The sequence below is a fragment of the Rhinolophus ferrumequinum genome, chromosome 12 (assembly GCF_004115265.2).
Source record: "Rhinolophus ferrumequinum isolate MPI-CBG mRhiFer1 chromosome 12, mRhiFer1_v1.p, whole genome shotgun sequence".
NCBI classification, from domain to species: Eukaryota; Metazoa; Chordata; class Mammalia; order Chiroptera; family Rhinolophidae; genus Rhinolophus; species Rhinolophus ferrumequinum.
Genome location: NC_046295.1, coordinates 78,809,471 through 78,829,451, shown reverse-complemented (window position 1 = coordinate 78,829,451; position 19,981 = coordinate 78,809,471). Strand labels below are relative to the sequence as shown.

The window sequence follows — 19,981 nt, the reverse complement described above, 5'->3', positions numbered from 1 at the left end:
GAACGGCGACCTGATGGCCCCTCCGCGGCACAATGGGGGCCACCGCCCTGCTGCTCTCCCTCCCTCCACAGGTCACACTGACGGCCACAGGACCCAACAATGCCCGGAGCCCACTTGGGCCTTTAATAGCCCATCCTGTCACTTCTCGAGTCCCAGCCTCCTCTGTGGGGGGGACAGGTCTAGACAGAGAGACAGCCGGAGGGTGGGGGTCACAGAGGCCTGGGTGGAGCCAGGCTAATGAAAATTTAGTTGGAGTCTTTGAAAAACCTGTGAGAGTCCCAGTCTCTTAATGAAATTTGTGTAACAAAAGCCCCACCAGTGTAACAATGGTTTGATTCTTCTTTTGAAATTTCACAGAACTTACAGATCAGCTCTGCTCAATTATGCGGGGCAGCCAGAATACAAGGAAAACTTGCAGCACAGAGTTTTGCAAAACTGGAAAAAGACAATCTGTGGGAAATCCGGTCCAGGGGACCGGAGAGCCCCAAATGATCAAAAGCAACGACTAAAGGCCAGTCTCTGTGTCATCCCTCCCCGCCCAGAGTCAAAACTACCCTCCTATGACATTTGTCATTTCCTTTTAATGAGTCCACAATCCTCCACTCCAACCTGCCCTCCACCTCCACGGCAGGAAGATGCAGCTGAACAGCCCGTCAAGGGGGAGGTGAGAGGGGACGCCCTGTCCTCACAGCGGGACTCTACAAGCGTCAAGGAACAGAGGCTGTGCCCAGCTGTCCGTCCAGCTGTCCTTCCTGAAGACAGCGCGAGTGGTTGCACTATGGGAAGGAAACTGGAGACTGAGGGCATGCGGATAAAGCTTTGTTCAGCGCGGCTTGGGTGGCACTGTCAGTTTAGTTAGGGAGGTTTGAAATTTAAAAGCAAATTAAAAAGGAAAAAAAAACCCAAAAAAACATAACTCAGCAGACCAAAGTTTTGTGTGCATGATATTCTTCAAGTTCTGCAACAGTTTAAGCAAAATGTCCCTACGTGTCCTACCTCCAGCAAACATGCTTGTCTTGGGGACAGCACCGACCAATGAGGAAGTCCCAAGCCAGTACCTACCGCTCTTCATTCACAGTGAATTTTCTCTTCTTCGCACAGTGAAAAACGAGCAGCTTCGCTCCTCAGCAACAGTGTTTTGGGGGAGTAGTGGGGAGCCAAGACTCAACACAGACCTTCCCAGCACACGCCCAGCCTCCACCCTCGGAACACACCGCAGGCCCCAGACGAGCCCCTCCCTTCACTGGGCACTGGGCGCAGCAGTCACAGTCCCTCTCCCCCGGGGCCTTAGAGGCATGCTAATAAGGTGAGGGGCCCCACAAAACTGCACGGGGCCGGAAGGAGTTAATTTAAGTTCATCTTCCTTCAAAATGAGGTCACCAGCTTGGCACATGGTGGCTGTCTACAGACTCATTCAGCAGCCTGCTCCATTCTTCCACCTGATGGAGGGCAGAAGCGACCCACCAGCGGCCCCCCGGCTGGACGTGAAATCGTAAAGCAATTAATCAAACCTGCTAAAAGGCCGGGCTGACAAGAGCAGGGCTGGCCACACTATCTGTCACTATTGCTGTATTTATCATGGAAATCCAGCAGGGGCCCGGGAGGCTCAGCGTCTGTGCGACGGCTGGAGCCTGGGGAGCAGGGCCCAACTGCATGTGGCTCCCTCTCCCTCACGCCCCCTCACCCACGCGCCTTTCCCAAGGAGGAGGCATGCTTCATGCCAGCTCTTTTCGGGGCGGGGTAAGTATAGAAATCCCCCTCCCACCGCCAACAAAACTTTTCCTCGGCTTCTCAAGGTTGCGGCCAGAGTCACTGCTTCCTCTGGGAATCACGCAGATGACAAGCCATGAGAGAATGTCCTGTGAACATGGAGGTTTCACTGACTATGGGACTGTCACAGTGGAGACGGCCAGGCTCCGCCAGTGCCTAGAGACACACTTTCACATGAAAACCTCGTGGGCGAAACGGTTCTCACAAGGCAAAGAAACCTAGATCTGGCTCTCAACCTACAGGCACCACGGAGAGTTACTGTCGCCGCAGCCAAGCGGCCTTCTGGGTTGTGGGTCTGACCCATCCCAGCATTTGGGCGGCGAACAACACCCATTAAACACCCATCGGCATGGACACCCTGCTGGAGAATTAAAACCAACCCACACTGTTCCGATCACCTCTGACACGTTAATAACCTGAAAAACGACAGATACAGGAGAGAAACACTGTGAAAGAGCATGAGAAACAGTGTCACGGGCAGGGCTGATTCCGGGCGGTGAGTGACAGGGTCAGGAGGAACCCCACCCCAAGCCCCTCGTGAGGATGTGCTGCGGTGGCCTCAGCGTCTGTTGGTGGGGACATCCCCAACTCACGTTGCGTGGAATACTAGCAGCCCCTGACAACTAAGAGATGCCTGGCGATCACAGAAATTGGAGAAACTCTGGGGATAAGACTGATTTTTATTTGCTCAAATACGAGACCCAATGCCAAAGTGCAAGTTTCCTGCCACAGCGGGGCTTTCTTTGGAGCCCACAGCAGCTGAGCCGACAGCCGGGGAGGGGCCCCGGGAGCCACAGTCCCCTCTCCACGGCTCCTCTTGGCCCCAAGGCCAGCCCAGATGGAAGAGCCACAATGGCCTAGAAATCTGCCTTGCTTCTCCCTGAGGCCTGCAAAGGAGCCCCACCAGCCCTGAACGAGGGTTTCTACCTAATGTTTTCTAAAATGCCTAGAAACAACAAATCAATTTTTATTTTCCTCCACAGGGTGTCTGTTACTCATGGTAAATGTGTTGAAAGCATAAAAACCATTTTCACATGTTGTGTCAATAAAGACCAAATCCCCAAATCCACTGAGGAAAAAAAGTGACATAACTTCTCAGAAAGCAGTCTTCACTTGAGGAAATTACCTGAACTGTTCCTCCGAGTTCCTCAGAGGTGAGTTAATTACTCAGCAGCCGACCGACAACATTCAGAGGCAGACATTCAGCCTGTGCCAGGCGCCTTTTCAACAACTAAGCCGCCTAATGGGCAGTGGGACTCATCGCCTGTCTGTACGCTGTGCCCTCATTCACGAGAAGCCCCACGCAAAGCAGGGCTCCTGCACAAGGGCGCTGCTGCCACGACCTGGCACCTTCAGTCAAGTGCAGCAAACAGACTTGACTTCGCGCCCCGGAGGTACTGTATGTGACCTGTGCTCTCAGGTGAAACAGGGGGCGGGGCGGGGGGGGGGTGTGTGGGGCGGACGGGAAGCCAGCAGCGGCCGCTTACCTTTGCCGATGACGAGGCCACACTTATCCGCGGGCACTGTGTATGTTATCTCCTGGATTCCACCAGGGGTTCCCACACTCCAGTCGCCACGGCCACGGCCTCTTCCTCTGGCTACCGCGAGGCCTCCAAAGCCATCTCTTTCCTGGGAAGGAAGCAAAGCTCAAGTGAAGATTTCTGCCACTGCCACCAGCACCACTTTTCATCTCCAGGGAGGAGGTTAAGTGACAGGTTGTAATCAACGCCACACATCAGAACCTGAGGGCCCTTCCACATTTCAGATTCTGAAGTGCTCTTTAAAACCAGAATTAACACAAATCACAGGCGTCTTCAAGGAGGATACATGCAGATAAACGCATGTGGTTATGTAAACAGCACAAACAGACCCAACTAAAACAGGCAGCCAGATATAAACTCGGAGGCCTGAAGCCCAAGGATCCTCCCTGGAGTTGGCAGTGCTGGGCTCTCCTCCCAGGTGTAGGAGTTGGTTTTCTTCTCAGTGCTGGCTGAGGCTGTGCTCTCCTGGGGCTGACACATACTGGGCCTACCAGAAGCCAGACATTAGACGCTGAAAAGCTACGGGCCTTTGAAAGTGACACATAAGTGGCAATGTATGACTTCTGACGCTCCCCTGACCAGGCTCCCATAAAGAACAATTCGGACACTGCTCTGAGTCAGAACACCTAGTAATCCCACGGCAAAAATGGCAAAAGGATTTTAAAGAAAAACCAGTTGTCCCACTCCACCAAAGAGGGAACTAGCCAGGCCGGAGCCCGTGATCTGGGGCTGGAGAAGTCCCTGACTCACTGTCACACTGTCCCCACAGCAGAGAGCAAAACCCACATCTGAGAAGATTCCTTTCATTCAATGACAACACATCCCATTCCAGCCTTTGTCCTGAGTCCCTTGGAAGCTGCATTTGCATCTTTTCAATATCGAGGGAAAACCTCATTGAGCTGAGCGTTCCTTTCACGGGAGGGAGAAGCTGAACACACGTGCGACATGGTGAAGAAACGTTTGGCAAAACCTGCCCATATCAATGAAGAGACAAGTGGATGTTGACCCAGAATCTAAACCAGCAGAAAGTGGGTAACTGGAGTGCTTTTTTCCTGCCCTGTGCTTTTAGGAGCGCCAAATGACAAGTAAACAAGGTCATTTAGAGATTTATGTTAAAACATACACGCACACAACCAACTTTCTGGGTGTGCCACGGTCTCAAGGACAAGGCTGCCCCCAATCATCTCATAGACTTTGCAGTTGTGGGTTCATGAACTCTTCCCACTAAAAATGACGTGAGAGCTCATTTAGTGGTTCTTTCCTGAACCTGTCTAATCCTGAGAAGTGCCTATGACTCTAGCTGAGACCCAAGCCCAAGTCTTGGATATTCTGATTCCGGAGATCTGGGGTGGGGTCTATAAATTCGCTCCTTCAGCATGCACGCCCAGATGACTTAGGGGATCCCATGGGCAGCACCACCTGGGTTAAAACCCTGTTTGCTGCTGAGAAGACTTGGCCTAGAGAGGTTTTGGCAGAGTTGGGCCGACAGTTGCCAATTTCCTGCTTCTTTCTTCAGCTCCAATCGTCCTCAGACTTCCTCAGTCCTCCATACCTGGGGGGTATGCCAGCCTATCATCAATTATAGTGGTTCCCCAGAGGTACTGACAACGGGGGCAGGCGGAGATGCTAACAATATCACACCAGTTTGTTCAAATTCCAGACAGAGAGGTGCACGGACCCCAGTGCAGGAAGACAGCTATAAGACGCTGGAGGAGAAGAAAGTGCTTTCTAAAGCTACGATTAGATTTTACCTACAGTTTTATACTAAGTACACTCAACTGTCTGAAACTTGGTCAAATGCACTGTATTTTCCCAAACAGCTTAAAAAGTCAGGAACTTACTGCATAAAGAAAATCTAGGGGTCTAATATATGGTGATGGAAAGAGAACTGACTCTGGGTGGTGAACACACAATGTGAGACATAGATAATGTATTACAGAATTGTACACCTGAAACCTATGTAACTTTACTAACAATTGTCGCCCCAATAAACTTTAATTTAAAGAAAAAAAAGTCTAGATTCTAGGATAATAAAGGCAGAAGAGTAATAAACTAGCGGGGGGGGGGCCGGGGGGGAGGCAGGAAAGAGACAGCTGTAGAGAAGCTGCTGGCTGTCAGCCTGGAGGGAGATAACTGACAAGAGCGTGGGTTCCCACGAAGGTGACTTGAGGGGAGGACTGCTCCGTGGTGCGGCCCCACAGCCCCGTGGGACACTTGCCACTTTCTTGGGTGAGGTATGTGAACTCCAGAGGGCCGGACCCACCTGGGCTGTAAGAATGAGCTCGTTGATGACGTGCGCTGCATGCTGACATCGCTCAGGGGCTCCCATGACCTGCGCCGCTCTCTCTGGACTGACCCCATCATCTGTGGAACAAGGCAGGCGGTGGGATTAGGAAAAGCCCAACTTTAGAAAGAGACAAAGGTCAATCAGATTTCAATCAATATTCCCACCAGAGCTAAAGGAGCAGTCAGGACACCACCAGACTCGGGGCGTCTTGTGGATAGGGAGATGTACGTATACGGCGACAAAGTTTTTCATGACCATGCCAATACTTATGCAATTATAGATATTTAAGAAATATATCACTGAAGAAACCCAAACCAAAACCAACCAAACAAAAAAAGGCCAAAGAAAACAGGTGAGCTTTGGCAATAGTTTCCAAAAATGAGCCCACTGTGATGTTCTTCCATCTTCAGAAAAACGAGGAAGCTAAAGACAGTGTAGACAATTTTGCTTCTAAACATAAATTTATAAAATGTAAAGAACTGTCCTTTATTCTAGTATGTCTGTCCTTTTTTATGGTTTTAAGTTATCTTTTATTTTATGAAATCAAAATAACAGATTGTTTTTTAAAGTCTTTACTTAGCAAAATTAAAAGTTGGAAATGCTATGTTGATTTCCCCCAATGTTATCAGTCTAAGTGGGGGTGGGGGTGGAGAAGCCCTGGAAAGCCCAGGCTAGAGTGTTCTGGAACCACAAGGGTAACCAAGCCAGGAAGACATGAGGACCCAGAGGAGAAACTTAGATTCGTAATTTGGTAACAGAATGTTGCAAAAGAGAGGAAAAAACACATTCATAAATGGGATAATTACAAAGTCCTTGAGTTGTTAAGGTGTTTTTTAATTCTTCATAATACTTAGGATTTTTGAAAATCATTAAAACCAACCTGGTTTGAACTGAATCCTCACACCAGCGTCATTCTGGATCTTTTTGATCATTTCCCCATTTCTTCCTATTACAATCCCAACAGCAAACCTAGGAACAGACACCTATGCACAGAAAAACAAAACATCAGAGCTTTTCTATAAACCTGTCTGTTCTGAAAGGATATATGTATACACCGTATTTCCCTGAAAATAAGACCGGGTCTTATATTAATTTTTGCTCCAAAAGATGCATTAAGGCGTGTTTTCAGAGAATGTCTTATTTTTTCATGTACAACAATCTACGTTTATTCAAATACAGTCATGTCATCTTCTGGAACACTATCATAATGTACTAAGTGCATCCGTCTGGCTGACGTTCTTAACTGGGGCTTGTTTTCAGGGAAACACTGTGTGTGTGTGTGTGTGTGTGTGTGTACACACACACACACACACACACACAAACAACTAGATTTTTATTATAGTGCATTCCTGGAAATGATATAATAAAGCCTTTTATTCCTCTTAAAAATACTGTGGCTCATGACTGCATTCCTGCCCATTAAATGAATCCAGTAAGTCTGAGATTTGATCAAAATAGTTACAAAAATGAAGAATAAACTTTACCAATAGATAAAAGATTAAAAATGGCTAATTTATCTTCCAAATTCTATGAAATAACATAAATATACCATATACGTGTCCATTATACTAGTGATCCTTTAAAATATTTTTTTCATTTTTTTATTGTGGTAAAATATACACAATATTTACCATTCGAGCCATTCATAAGTATACAATTCAGTGGCATTAAATACATTCACAATGATGTGTAACTGTCCCGGATATCTACACCCCAAACCTTCCCATCAGCCACAATAAAAACTCTATCCAGTAAATAGTAACTCCTTTCTCTAGTCCCTAGGAACCTTGATTTTATTTTCTGTCTCTACAAATTTGCCTATTTTGGTATAATTGGAATCATACAATAAATATTTGTCCTTCTGTATCTGGGCTTATTTTGCTAAGCACAATGTGTGTAAGGCCCATCCATGTAGTAGCATATATCAAAATTTCATTCCAAAGCATTGATTTTGATCTCATTCTACCTCACCAATAAATCTGACTTCCAAGTTTCATAAAATCACAACAGAGATCACCAACAGAATTTGGACAACTTGGACTTTGGTCTTCACCTGGGTAGCGGATAAGCTCTGAAGCAAAACCTCAAAACCAGGGAGAATGGCCCCACGCCCTGAAAAGCATGCAGCTGGCTCCCCTCACTACGGCTGACTGTCACAATCTGTCCTCACACCCACCCTGGGAAGCGAGCGTATTCGTAGGGTTTCACGGATGAGACAAAAGTTAAATCATTTGCTCAAGGTTAAAGAGCCAACAGACCGGTGACCTACAACCTTTAACCTCGTTTTGCCTACTAACCTGTAATTCAAGCATACCTCTATACTGCCTCCTCCCATTCGGGAGGTGTAGTCACTGCGTACACCTCGAAAGTCAGCTTGGTCTTTCTCTCGGATGATCTCTAATACCATTTCTCTTGCTTGCTGTATAAACACAGATAAAAGACACTATAAAAAACAAAATCCTGAAAAAAGACATGACACCAGGTGAAACTGCAACATGTATTGAGGCTTAAAGACAGAAGGCGCTCGGCGGTGGGAGAACTCACTCACTGTGTCATTGTTACATGGGAAGGGCGGGCTGCTGGCAAGGGTTGTGTATATCAAACCCTAAATGCCAAGTTCTTTACATTGCCCAAAACGTCTGCCCAGACAAGGGCCCACCCTCTTTTAAGCTGCAGTAGGGTCTGCACATCTGTGTTGGGTCTGAGCTTCCTCATTGGCACCCTGAGGTGTTTCCAGCATATCATTTTGTTCTAGTGAGGGGAGGATTTTCCAAGAGCTCTGACTGCGGGCAGGTTCAAGAGAAGGAAGACATGACCGAGGCATCCATCCCACTGCGAAGGAGTTCCAGGGAGGTAAAGGGAAGAGGCCAGTTGGCAAGCCCTCAAGTACCTTCCAGCACTGAGATCAAATATCCCAATCACTGACTGGCAAGACTAGCCCCAGACCCCACTCTCTCCGAGGCACATTCAGCGCCCTCTCCCCACAGAACGCACTTAAGCCAGCCCACCCACTGTGCCCACACGGTACCAGCCCCCCAGGAACCTGCACCAAGGATCAACTGTGCACAACAACTCAAGGTAACATGGGAGCCCAGACCGAGTCCTGGTTCTGAAAAACCAAACAAAACCAATGCCATCCCCACAGCAATTAAAGTCTTAGGATATTTGGGGAAATCTGAATATGGATTGTCACGGGATTACTGTTATCTTCTCAGGCCTGGTTTTCTAGAACAAAGTTCTTATTCTGAGGAGATACATGCTGTAGGATTTAGGGATGGAGAGTCATAATACCTTCCACTTACTTACAAATTCCAAAGCAAAAAAATAAAAAGTAAAATACACACATAAACGGCAAAATGATAGGTAGGATGAAGGTACACAGGTGTTTGCTATACCATCTTCTCAACTTTTCTGTATGTCTTTTTCATAATAAAAAGTTGGGGAGAGGAAAAAGACAAACCAAACAAAAATTTACCCTAAATACAACAGACAGCTTCTCCCCAGGTAAAAAATGTGGAATACATAGTTTTAAAGTAAAAAACACACACACACGAAACACCTTTCGTTATAATTACTTTGCTGCACATTCATGAAACATGAAGTGCAGTGAAATAAACTCTTGGCTCAGGTATTCTTTCTGCCAAAGCTAAAACCAAATGTTCCAAGAGGGAAAGCAAATGGCGGGGTGTGTGTGGTGGGAGGCAGGCGCTGTCCAGCACACTCTCCAGCAGGCCTGCTCTCCGGTTCCCGAGTCCCACGACATCACAACCCCACGTGGAGTCCACAAGCTGGACTGGCTGAGCCCAGTGAGCCAAGATTAGATGCCGTCCAATTTTTAAAAAGCCCACCTGTTCACATTCACAGAGGTCAGAAACTCTGGGGGCGGGAGGAGGCACTTGGGGGACCCGGCCTGCAGGAGGGGAGTGAAGGGACTGACTGGGGCCTGAGGAAAGAAACCATTTTAATCACTGGCCCTCAATCCTGTTTTGAAACCATTATTTTACATATGTATCTTGAAAAAACAACAATATCAATTCGAGTTCAGCCGAATGACAGCGGTAAGAATTGGGGGAAATACTTTGCCAGAGGCTGGGAACCTCCCTGCGCCAAAGCCCCAAAGCTCCCACGGGAAGAGCTGTGCCTTCCGTGTCACCTTGGAGCTACTCTAAGTGCAGCCAAGGCAAGGCAGGCTGCAGCGGACAGAAAAAGGAGCATTCGTATTTCTCGGGAATACACAACCCCACGCTCACAGCCCACTCACGTTCCTGCGAACAAACAGCAAGAGCTGGAGGGTGGAACCACCCCAGGTGACTTAAAACTAGGCATGCCCTCTGAGCCTGGGAGCTCAGGACACAGGACGCCTGCCCGGAGGGCACACATGCCTCGTGTGGTGCTGGCACCTTGGCTCGTGTCCCACCGCAGCTGGAGGTCTTGCAAAAATGGGCCGAGAGAGAACAACCAAGAAAGAATCAAACGGAGCCTGCATCTGAGCTGACCACAGGCCCAGTGCTACGCCATCCAATGAAACCTTCTGCATTGAAGGAAACGCTCCGTGTACGCACTGCCCGTGAGGTAGCCACTATCCTCATGTGGTTCTAAGCCCTCAAAACAGGGCCTGGGTCCACGAGGAACTCCATTTTTACTTAATTTGAATTAATTTACATAGCCACATGTGGCTCGTGGCTCTGAGGCTGGGGAACACAAACCTAAGTTCTTTCCATCATCAAATCTGCTTTGGGAAAATATTACTAGCTTACCCTAACTAAAGGAACATCAGCTTTATCATTTCTTAAATGACATACAAGCTCTACGAGTTACTACCAGGTGACACCCCCACCCAGGACCTGCCGGATCCAGTTGCTTTCCTACCTGTACTTTAAACGGGTCTCCAGTGATGCGAAGAGGCTTGTCTGCCCCCGTAGGCAATGGGCCGTCCTGGATCATGACCATTTTCACACCTGTCCGCTCCTGTGGGGCACACCCCCCAGGACAGCCCTCATTGTCACGAATGAGAATGTAGGAGAGCACAAGATGACGCGAGGGGTTGGGTCACGTCCACAATAAGACATGCCCCCCTGCCCCCACCAGGCACTGCCCTCTGACCCCACCCATGAAGCTGGCCTCTGAGGATGCTGCCGTACGGGCCGTGCCACGTCAGAAAGCTTCCGAGTGTGACGTGGAAAACCATTTCCCCAACTCTCCTCCTTTCCCAGGCTCTGGAATATTGATGAGCTATTTATATGAAATGCCAGGCACTGAGCTAGCACTCCAGTTACATCTGGTTAGAGCCTCCGCACAGCTTAGCGAGGCGAACGTGCCCATTCCACGCAAAGGTGAAGAGGCCTCTGAGCGGAAGCTGCCCAGAGCCCATGAGCGGGGACCAAAGCTGGGGTTCTGGGAGTCCACATCAGCGTGCCTTTCACAGTCTGAGGACTGGGCTAGGAGAGGGTCACAGGGCAGGTCACAATCCCTGACCTACAACTTCTACAAGCTACAAAGCTCTGAAATAAACGTTTGTTCATTAACTAACTTGGCAGCAAAACCAACCTGAAGTCAAGGAAGCATATTCCTAGCCCTCTCCGTGAGTGTGACCATTATTATGTTTAGCTGTGGAAATACGCTTTTGGTTGCAGAGTGCAGCCTCAGAACCTGCTGGGGTTGCGAAATTCTGCAAAATTTGGCCCCACGGGTCTCGGGGGAGGGATTCTGGAGCTAAGAGCAGCTAACGCTCACGGGCAGCTGCTCAGCAAGAGGCTGTGTGCTAGGGGGTCTTATATAAATACACAGAACGGGATTGTTTCAGCTGCATGACAACAGTGAGGTCGCTTTCACAGAAGAAGACCTGGGCCTTTGAAAAGCACATGGACACGTTTAAGATCACACAGCTGACGAGGGGAGTGCTGCTAGCCCAGAGGTCCCTGGCTCCGGACACGGTCTTTTCAGCTGAGTTGTTGTCATTTGATGGTAACACAGCTTCACTGCAGTGGTTGCTGCAAGTTCATGGGGCCCTACGACTGGCATCATACCTGGCACCGGGCCTGGCCACAGTCAATTCCCAGAAAATAGCTACCGCAGGGAGGCGCGCCCTGCCCGTGGACCACTCAGCCCGCTCGGCCAGGGAAGTCAGAGTTCTGACACGGACGCCCCAGCCAGGAAGGGGGGGGAGAGGGAGACTTCTGCGGAGGGCTCGCATACCTGCAGCTGCTTTATTGTTTCCCCTCCTTTGCCGATGACCAGACCCACTTTAGACGCAGGGATGAGGAGCTCCTGGATCGTGCTGTTGCCGTCTATGTCATTATGAAAGCCAGGTCCGTTCCGACAGCGGTCCACGATCTGCCCCAGGAGCCGTTTGGCTTGTCTTTGGGAGGGAAAAGAATCACAAGGGAATCGGCATTAAATGAATGCTCGAGGTACCCACAGAAGGGAAACACGAAGGAGTCAAGGCCGCCCTCCATCCAGCGGCAGCTCCGGCCCCCACACCCCGGGAGGCCGCTGCCATCCGCCACGCTACTGGCCTGGAATTTAAAAGCAACACGCCACAATACCAACATTCTGACACAGCCCCCTTGCAAGTCTGCCCTCCGCTTGTGCTGGTGTCTTGTATTCACTCCACAAACATGTCACTTCTCCTATCAGAATGTCAGCTGCTCTGGCGGCAGAGACCACCTCTGAGCTCTTTGCATCTCGCTGTTCCCCAGTCCAGCATAACCCTTCTCAAGGGAGTACACACTCACTAGACATTTGTTAAAAAGGCAGGAGAGAGCAATGAGAGAGATGGGAAGAAAGAAAGCAAGGGTTAGTAGTCACCATTTAAAGTCCCCAATTCCAAATTTCTTCTCCATAACTACCCAGACTGCTCTACGGCTGTTAAGCTAAGGCTATGCATCACCAGTTTGGCGCCAAGGGGATGAAAAAGGAGGCAGCAGTGGCTCGGACGCAGCCCTAGTCATATACACCTGCTTTGTGCTTTTCATGTCAGATTTTCAGGACCCTGCATTTCACATACCATTCTGTGCTGATATTATTTGGAGGCGGGAGAGGAAGGCTGCACTGCCGAAACAGTACAACCCAGCCTACCAAGGCCATCTGTCCGGCCAATATGCTTTTCTGCACCAGAATCTCCCGAGTGTGATTTGCAGTATTTATTCTTCAAATAATCATGGACAATCTATTTCTTGGTTCCTCTAACAGGGAAGAATTCAAGTACCAAACAGTCTGGTTATACTGTGCACCGAAGACAGCAACACTGTTCCTTCCTAAATTTATAATCCCATTGCCTCCACCGCTTGCGAAGGACAGGAAGCAGGAATGGTTAGAGAGTAAGAAGAAGAGAAGAGAAAGGCAGGAAATGATGTTGCCCTTTGTAGCCTTGAGTCTTCGAGGACAGAATCAGCCTCACGTATCTTCTCACTCTCAGCAGCTTTTTAATATTTTGCTTGTGTACTAGATGAACCTGCGCTGGAAGAAAAATGTCTGGACTCCAGCAAAACCACCCCGCTTACCCTATAATACACACCTGCCAGTTATTTGTTCTGGTTCACTGCTTGCAATGTTACCGCAGAACAAGAGGATTCAAACTCATATAGACTCCCTGAGCAATGAAAACAATAGAATAGCCCTACCTATCGAGGCAGATATAATCTTAGCACCCTGTCCCCAAATGCCTTGCTACTCAGTACATTGAAAGAGGAAAGTGAGCAGAGGCAGAGTTAGTACACCCCCTTTCGCCAGGAGGTTCTTGGATCTGAAGCCTCCATCTGGCACAAGGCTCTGCGCATGTGTGCCAGGTAGGTCTGCCATGCGGGGCTGAGGGCTCTGACAAGGGCCCCCAAAGTCAAAACACCCTCTGGCCGGTCTGAGCGGAGCAACGGCCGTTTCGAGTCCATTTATTAGGCTCACAAATATCAGAAGGGCAATAGGATCAGCTCCAGGCAAAGGGCCTGTACCAGGATGGCTTACGGATCCAGACCTGCCTCAGGTAAAGGGGGTAGTAACAGGGAGAAGCCAGGTAGGTAGAGCATTCAGGCAGGGGCACGTACACTCTTCAGAACCTGGTTTAGGAAGGTGGTGTCATGACAGCTCTGAGAATGTCCACAGGGTTTTTTACAAGGTGATCCCTTGTGTGTTTAAGTAAGAGACAAACTCCCCTGGTGTGGCAACCACCCGGGTCCTTCTCTACAGAGTGTCTGACTGTCGTACAGATGGACAGAGTTCGGTAACAGTCTTGCCCTTCCATTTCTCCCCGTCTGGGGAAGGAGGAAGAAGAGTGAAAGGAAAAAGTAAATAAAATAAACTTACTCAATACTTTCTGGGGTTCCGGTAAGTACACAGGGCCTCTCGGGAATCCCAGAACTCTCTATAAGAAGAATCAAGAAGATGAGGTGTGTTGGTGGGCGCCAGGCAACCTCTGTGGACAGACTGTCTCTCTGGGCGGTGCCGACGCCGGCCACACAAAAGCCCAGGCTCCCAGAAAAAGACAGTATGCGTCCACTTGTGGGGAGAGTGTGAGGCTGGTAGCTCTGCCCTGGATTCTCAACATAGAAACAAGCCCCTCGGGGAAGGTGGGAGAACGCAGCAGAGGTTTGCCTGGGTCCTAATTTCCAGGTTCAGCTTGTTTCTGACCCCACCTAGGTGCTCATAAGAGCCTGAGGCACTCAAGCCGCTATTCCTCAGTTTCTCCATTTGCGGAGTTTACTGGTCATTGCTTTGCAAATAGCTCTCAGGCACACTAGTAAGACACTTGCCGGTATGCACACTGGGACTATTACCAGCTATTGTGTGAATATCCCCAGAGATCACTGACATCTATGTGGAATTGGTTCCAGGCCATTTGAGAAGGAAAATCTTCCTTTCCACCATCACACACGATTTCACTTTGTTCCTAAAAATACCGCCTCTTAAAATTCTTACTAAAAAAAGTGAAAAGGCTAACAGCAGTTACTGCCTTCTATCCCTTAAAACGAGAAACATTTCTCTAGTCGAATGTCCTCCAAACCCCCTCCTCCACTATGAAAAGAGGTCAAACTCAACTTAGATGTTAAAACTATAAATAAAATAAAAACTCTTCTTTCTCAGTCTCTGTCTCCATACTTGACAGTCCAAATGGACCCAGCTGGGAAAGGATCTGAACTGTGTTTAACACGTGCTCAGTTCGCCAGAGCCCCCACAAGCTGGCCTCTTTCCACAAAGGGCAGTGGTGGTCTAATCCAGGGGAGCTGGCGAGCAGTTCCCAGGAGTGACCCCAAAGCCACAGGACTCCTGCAGGCCCCACTACATCTAGCATAACATTCTGGTGCAGAAAACAGAGGTCCTAGATTGGCAGGTGTTTGGGGGGGGGGGGCACGCAGGCCACAGAATGGGGGAGGGTTCTCCACGAGGCCAGCTGGGTGGCCTTGGCTTGGCCTGCTTCTGCTCTGCTCTTTCTGGTTCTCACCTGGGAGACCAGCTCCAGAAGTGCAAGGAAAAATAGCAATCGCAGATACTTACCCACGCTCCTAAACTTAGCCACAAGCAAAGTACTGAATCTGGAAAACTTTGCGCAAGACTGGGGTCTACCAAACTGAGATCTGTGAAAAAAGAAGCCCTTACCTGAAGCAATCTGAATTTTGCAACCAGATTCTGCTTGAATCCGTGAAATCTGCTCACCTCCCCTGCCAATAACTGAAACAAATTGAACAGGGTCAGAATGTGCCCCCCACTGCATATGTTACCATCATGCACGACTTCATTCAACAGATATTCACACGTGGGTGACAGCACTACAATCAGCCTGGCTTCGCTGAGCCCACAGAAATTGTATGTGAAACACGGCAGACAGACAGAGGGTACCCTAGCTCAAGGGAGAAGACAGTGGGATGGTGGGGGGCGTGGGGGACCCATGGCCCAACATTCTGGTCTCTCCTTCAGCCTGGACAGAGACTTGCAGCGCTTCGGGACTCTAGAGAGCGGTGCGCAAAAGCATTCGACTATGGGTGACACACAGAGAGAGAGTGCGATAAAAAGGACAGACAGGAAACTAGGGGGAAAGTGCATCACGTGGATACTTACTAAATCCAACCATTTTATCAGGCACTTTGAATTCTTCTGTTATTACTGCCCTAAAAACAAAGAACATTTTGGAGAAATACACAGAAGAAAGAGTTTTGCAGCCATTTTAGGTTCCCCAAATTTCCCATATTGGCCATGATGGAAGATAAAGGCTTAAGAGAAATCACGCCAATCTGGCCAACAAGTCCACACCCATCGACAAGAGCATCAATGAATGAGCCCCTTGGGGCTCAATCGCTCCTCGAAAAGACCGAAGCCTCCATCTCCTGTATCAGAGGAAGGAACCTCGGGGTCTCATTAGACCAGTAGCTCCGCTCACGCCTTTCCTTCCTATGGCCATATGAGGCAGAAGCTTGGCCAATACCAAATGTATCACCAACCCCAGGGGACTTAGCGAGCCTTTGGGACTTGGGCAGTGTGCAGACATCTTTCTGGTGTCCTCTCTAAATGAAGAAATAGTCAATCTTTGTTCAACATTCCTTGTTTCCCCATCTTTGTACTGCTTTCTGTCCTCCCTCTAATAGAGCTGTCTTTTAGGATGACATGCCCCAAATGGAGTCAGTATCCAGCAGAGGCCTAATCAGTGTTGACCAGGACAGGATAATGCCCTCAGTTGCTCTGCAAGGTACTTCTGCTAAATGCCATCTCATCCATTATGTGCTCTCTCTCTCTCTCTCTCTTTAAAAAACAACTACTGCACTGGTTCTTTCAAACAAACCTTCGGATTTGCCATACAGTGAGTGTATTGTGGACAATATCCAATTTGCCCAACACCCCAGAAAGCAATTAAATCTAAACATTTACCTTAGGAGGAAGCTAAATGCAAGTAGTTTAAAGAAAAAAAAAGGGTAAGCATTTTTAAACATCTCTCACACAGCTGGATTTTTACCCATCACGGAAAGGACTGAATAAAGTGCATGTTTTTAGGGAAAAGTACAGCACTTAGAAGAAATGCAATAGCTTAAATAGCACTTGCCACCGTATCACTGTGATGGGAGCAAACTATCTTCTTCTCGCGGAGTTTACATCCGCAGGTTTATGTACACCTAGGGAGTCTCTTTGCCTCTTGGGACACTGGAGTTCACCCCGAAATCAGGCAAGCCTGGGCTTCCTAATCAGTAACACTGGATGTCGATGCCAAGCCCCAGCTGGCCTAGCACATCTTGCAAGAGGCTCGGGTCCCTGTTGCGATGTGTCTTGACTGTGGAGACGGGCAGTGGTGCTTCTGCCTGTGTAGCTGAGATGGCCGCGCACCTGGCGGCACAGACGGTCCATTCTCAGAAGTTTTACCCGGGATCTGACTACAAGAGGCCCAACGCGATCACAATACAAACTGTCACAAAACGCAGGCAGGTCCCCAGCCTTCAGGAACCATGTTAGCAGACTCTCTTGGAGGAGGAAACAGATTAAGACGAACTGCTTTGAGCTTCCAGGAAGACAAAACTCTATTCGAAATGCAAGGCTGAAACTTGTCTAATGCGTAAACATTTTGGAAAATAAAATCCTCTCTAGTTACAGCTTTACAGGAAAGTTACATTGGGTCCTAAAACCTCATTTAAGTTACTTTAATTCATTAAAAAGCAAAGAAACAACAAAAAAATCCCAGGCTGAATCTTTTGGTTAATTGATGTCTGGAAATTTCCAGAAACTCCCAAATGTTTGCGCAGAACACAAGGAGATCAAGTTGTATCGTTGCTGATGATGGTTAAGGATAGTATGTTACAGTAACAGATACATAGCACCCATTACAGAAGCTGTCACATAGTTTTTTGTATATTTATCCCTTTTGAAGAGTAACACTGTGACCACAAATATCCTATCTCACAGACCCATCGTTTTAAAGCCCAGGGGTCTTGTGTCTAAGTCCTCAATGTTTAAGGGAAAGCTGTGAGGGAATCCACTGGGCATTTATCTGAGGTTCTCTGACAATTCCCTGTCACTACAGCAGTGCTGGGGCGGGGGAAGGGGAGATCCGGCTTCTAGCCTCCCAGGCCTATGATTCCTTGAGAACCAAAAGCTGTCTCTTATCAAAGCCCAACAACTCACACTTCTTTAGGACCTCTTTTTAAGTAAAGAGGTTAAGGATTCATAAAACACTGGGAAAACCGTCAAAACGGGAGGGAAATTTTCATTCTCTCATTTTAAATTAAATGTATGTGGACAGAAGGAGCAGCTCCAATATATTAGAAGTCTTTTAAGTTCACATACACTAATGGCTGATTTTGAATACCGCGTATGAGTTTATCCTTTAAGCTTACACTGACTGCCTTGGAAAGGGTAGCAAAAAAAAAAACGTAAGTCTTAAAGAAACCTAGCCCATGGTTTTTCACACTCTCAACCTCTGACTTTCTAACACTCTAGTACAGATGGTGGATCAATAAACAATTAGAAATGATCAATAAATAATAAAACGTAACCCACTGCTTACCTTTGATGTACCAAGGCCCCTAACTGGTTACCTACTGTGGCAAAGAAAAAGAGAAAAGAAAAATCAAAGCATTAGCACGGATAAACTAACTTCATCCTTACACGAGTTCTTACCATTTCAGGGGGAAAAAAGAAAGGCAGAAAGAAAGCAAACAGTAATTTAGGCTCAGTGGCTGAAATGAATGCGTTACGTGATATGAAACAGGAGGGGACATCTTGATCAACACACTGTCTAACCCAGTGGCCAGCTGAACACAGGATAAGAAATTGATCTGTGTGTCCACACGCTGAGAAGCCTGGGAGAAAATCCCGCTTCCCCAAATCCCTGTCACCTCCTACCTCCCTCCTGCTCGGGGTCCAAACTCAGTGTGAAGATGCCGGGGTTCCTTCTTTCTCTTTTTAAACCAAATGAGAAGATCTGACCCCCGTGCGTGGAGGCTAGGACGCTCCAGGGCAGCCGCAGTCCGAGGCCCCGTGCTCCTGTGCCGCTGCCCGCCCAGGGGCACCCCCCACACACGCCAATTCTCCCTGCCCTCCCAAGAGCGTAAACAGCTCCAGGACAGGGTCTGGCCTCCTCCCTCCTAGGGCCACCTTACGGACCCACCACAGCAGTCTGTAAGCCTCGAAGAATGAGCAACTGCCTTTCAAGCCCATTTCACAGAGACAACAGTGCCAAACAGCCTCTTATTATGAAAACCAACTCTGTAATCACGTTCCCACAAAACCACTTTAGCTCAGCTTTTTGTTTCAGTTTCTCCTCTTTCAGCTATTGATGAGTGCCTCCTTCACCAGCCATCAGCAAAAATAATTCTGTGGTGCTGTTCTCTTTTGGAAAATGCAGCCCAGGAAACACAGTCAGCAGACAATGAAAAAGTATAAACCCGAAACATGTTACAAGGAACTGAATGAATCTTACAATATGTAACGAGAGCATTCAAAAATATGGCTCTGGGGAAAGTTACAAGAACAGATAGGAGCTAAGTGGGAAGGATCAGTCACATCCACTCCAGAACAAAGAGCAAAATGGCTTGACATCTGAAATCTGCTTCAACTTAGCCTTGTCATTCTTTGGCTGGACAGGAACTGGTCATAAAAAGACAAAGGAAAAGAAGCCAGATCCCGGTATTTTAAAAGGAGAAGAAAAAAGCGCAGAGAAAACAATGCTAGCAAAAAGTAACGATGTTACGGAGTCAATACCATGTTTCTTCTGAATCAATAGCAAGATAATGGTCTGCAGCCAAAATATTGACATTATATACTATTAACCTGCTTATCTCAGGGATAAGAGAACTGTTTCCCATTGACTCTTAAAATTTTTCTTTCTGCATTTCCAGTTTGAATATGACAAATGCTCTCGTTTGGGACAGTCAGTGCTCACGACTCCCACTCCACGTGAAAACTGGACAACAACCTGCTTAGGGAAGAAATCCTCGTCACACCCTCGACCCCTGGGTGTTTGAGAGAGGACCGCCCGCCACCTAAGGCAGTGGGGATGAAGAAAGGCCAAGACAGAGTGCCCTCCTCAGTCCAGTTAGCTGCCCCTATGGAAGGTAAAGCTCTTACTGTTTGAAGTCTTCTCTTAGGGATAAAGAACCCGCTTAAGACAGAGGAACTAAAATGCCTTGAAATGATGAGAACACAAAGGAGAGGTGCTGGTCCCCCACACATGGCAGCGTGGCCAGCCCTGGGAAAGAGATGCCAAAGGCTGATGATCTGCAGCTGTCAGCCAGAAAAGCCACTGCACAGCGTAGAGGGCCATGCTACGATAAAGAACTCCGTGAGAGTCACGAGAACATTCGCAGGGCTCCTGGTCAAAAGCCACGTGAAATTTTGTGCTCATCACAGAAAAGGAAACTCATTTTTGTTGGCACAGTACGTACGCACAACATGTCATTTCTGATGGCAACTG

The 19,981-nt window shown here is 48.1% G+C and overlaps 1 protein-coding gene across 6 annotated transcripts in view; it reads right to left on the bottom strand.

The window, feature by feature from the left end:
* FUBP3 (far upstream element binding protein 3) overlaps window positions 1–19,981 on the bottom strand; it is a 49,474-nt gene that overhangs the window by 8,329 nt on the left and 21,164 nt on the right. For 5 of the 6 annotated variants that reach the window (XM_033122705.1, XM_033122707.1, XM_033122710.1 and 2 more), the window contains 10 exons: window positions 18,074–18,107; window positions 15,646–15,695; window positions 15,187–15,258; window positions 13,897–13,954; window positions 11,794–11,956; window positions 10,468–10,566; window positions 7,913–8,017; window positions 6,479–6,581; window positions 5,575–5,675; window positions 3,258–3,399 (listed from right to left, as the gene is read on the bottom strand). In XM_033122705.1, coding sequence (XP_032978596.1) covers window positions 3,258–3,399; window positions 5,575–5,675; window positions 6,479–6,581; window positions 7,913–8,017; window positions 10,468–10,566; window positions 11,794–11,956; window positions 13,897–13,954; window positions 15,187–15,258; window positions 15,646–15,695; window positions 18,074–18,107 — 927 coding nt within the window. The remainder of the gene's footprint in view (window positions 1–3,257; window positions 3,400–5,574; window positions 5,676–6,478; window positions 6,582–7,912; window positions 8,018–10,467; window positions 10,567–11,793; window positions 11,957–13,896; window positions 13,955–15,186; window positions 15,259–15,645; window positions 15,696–18,073; window positions 18,108–19,981) is intronic. The other variant, XM_033122706.1, reaches the window with a different exon arrangement.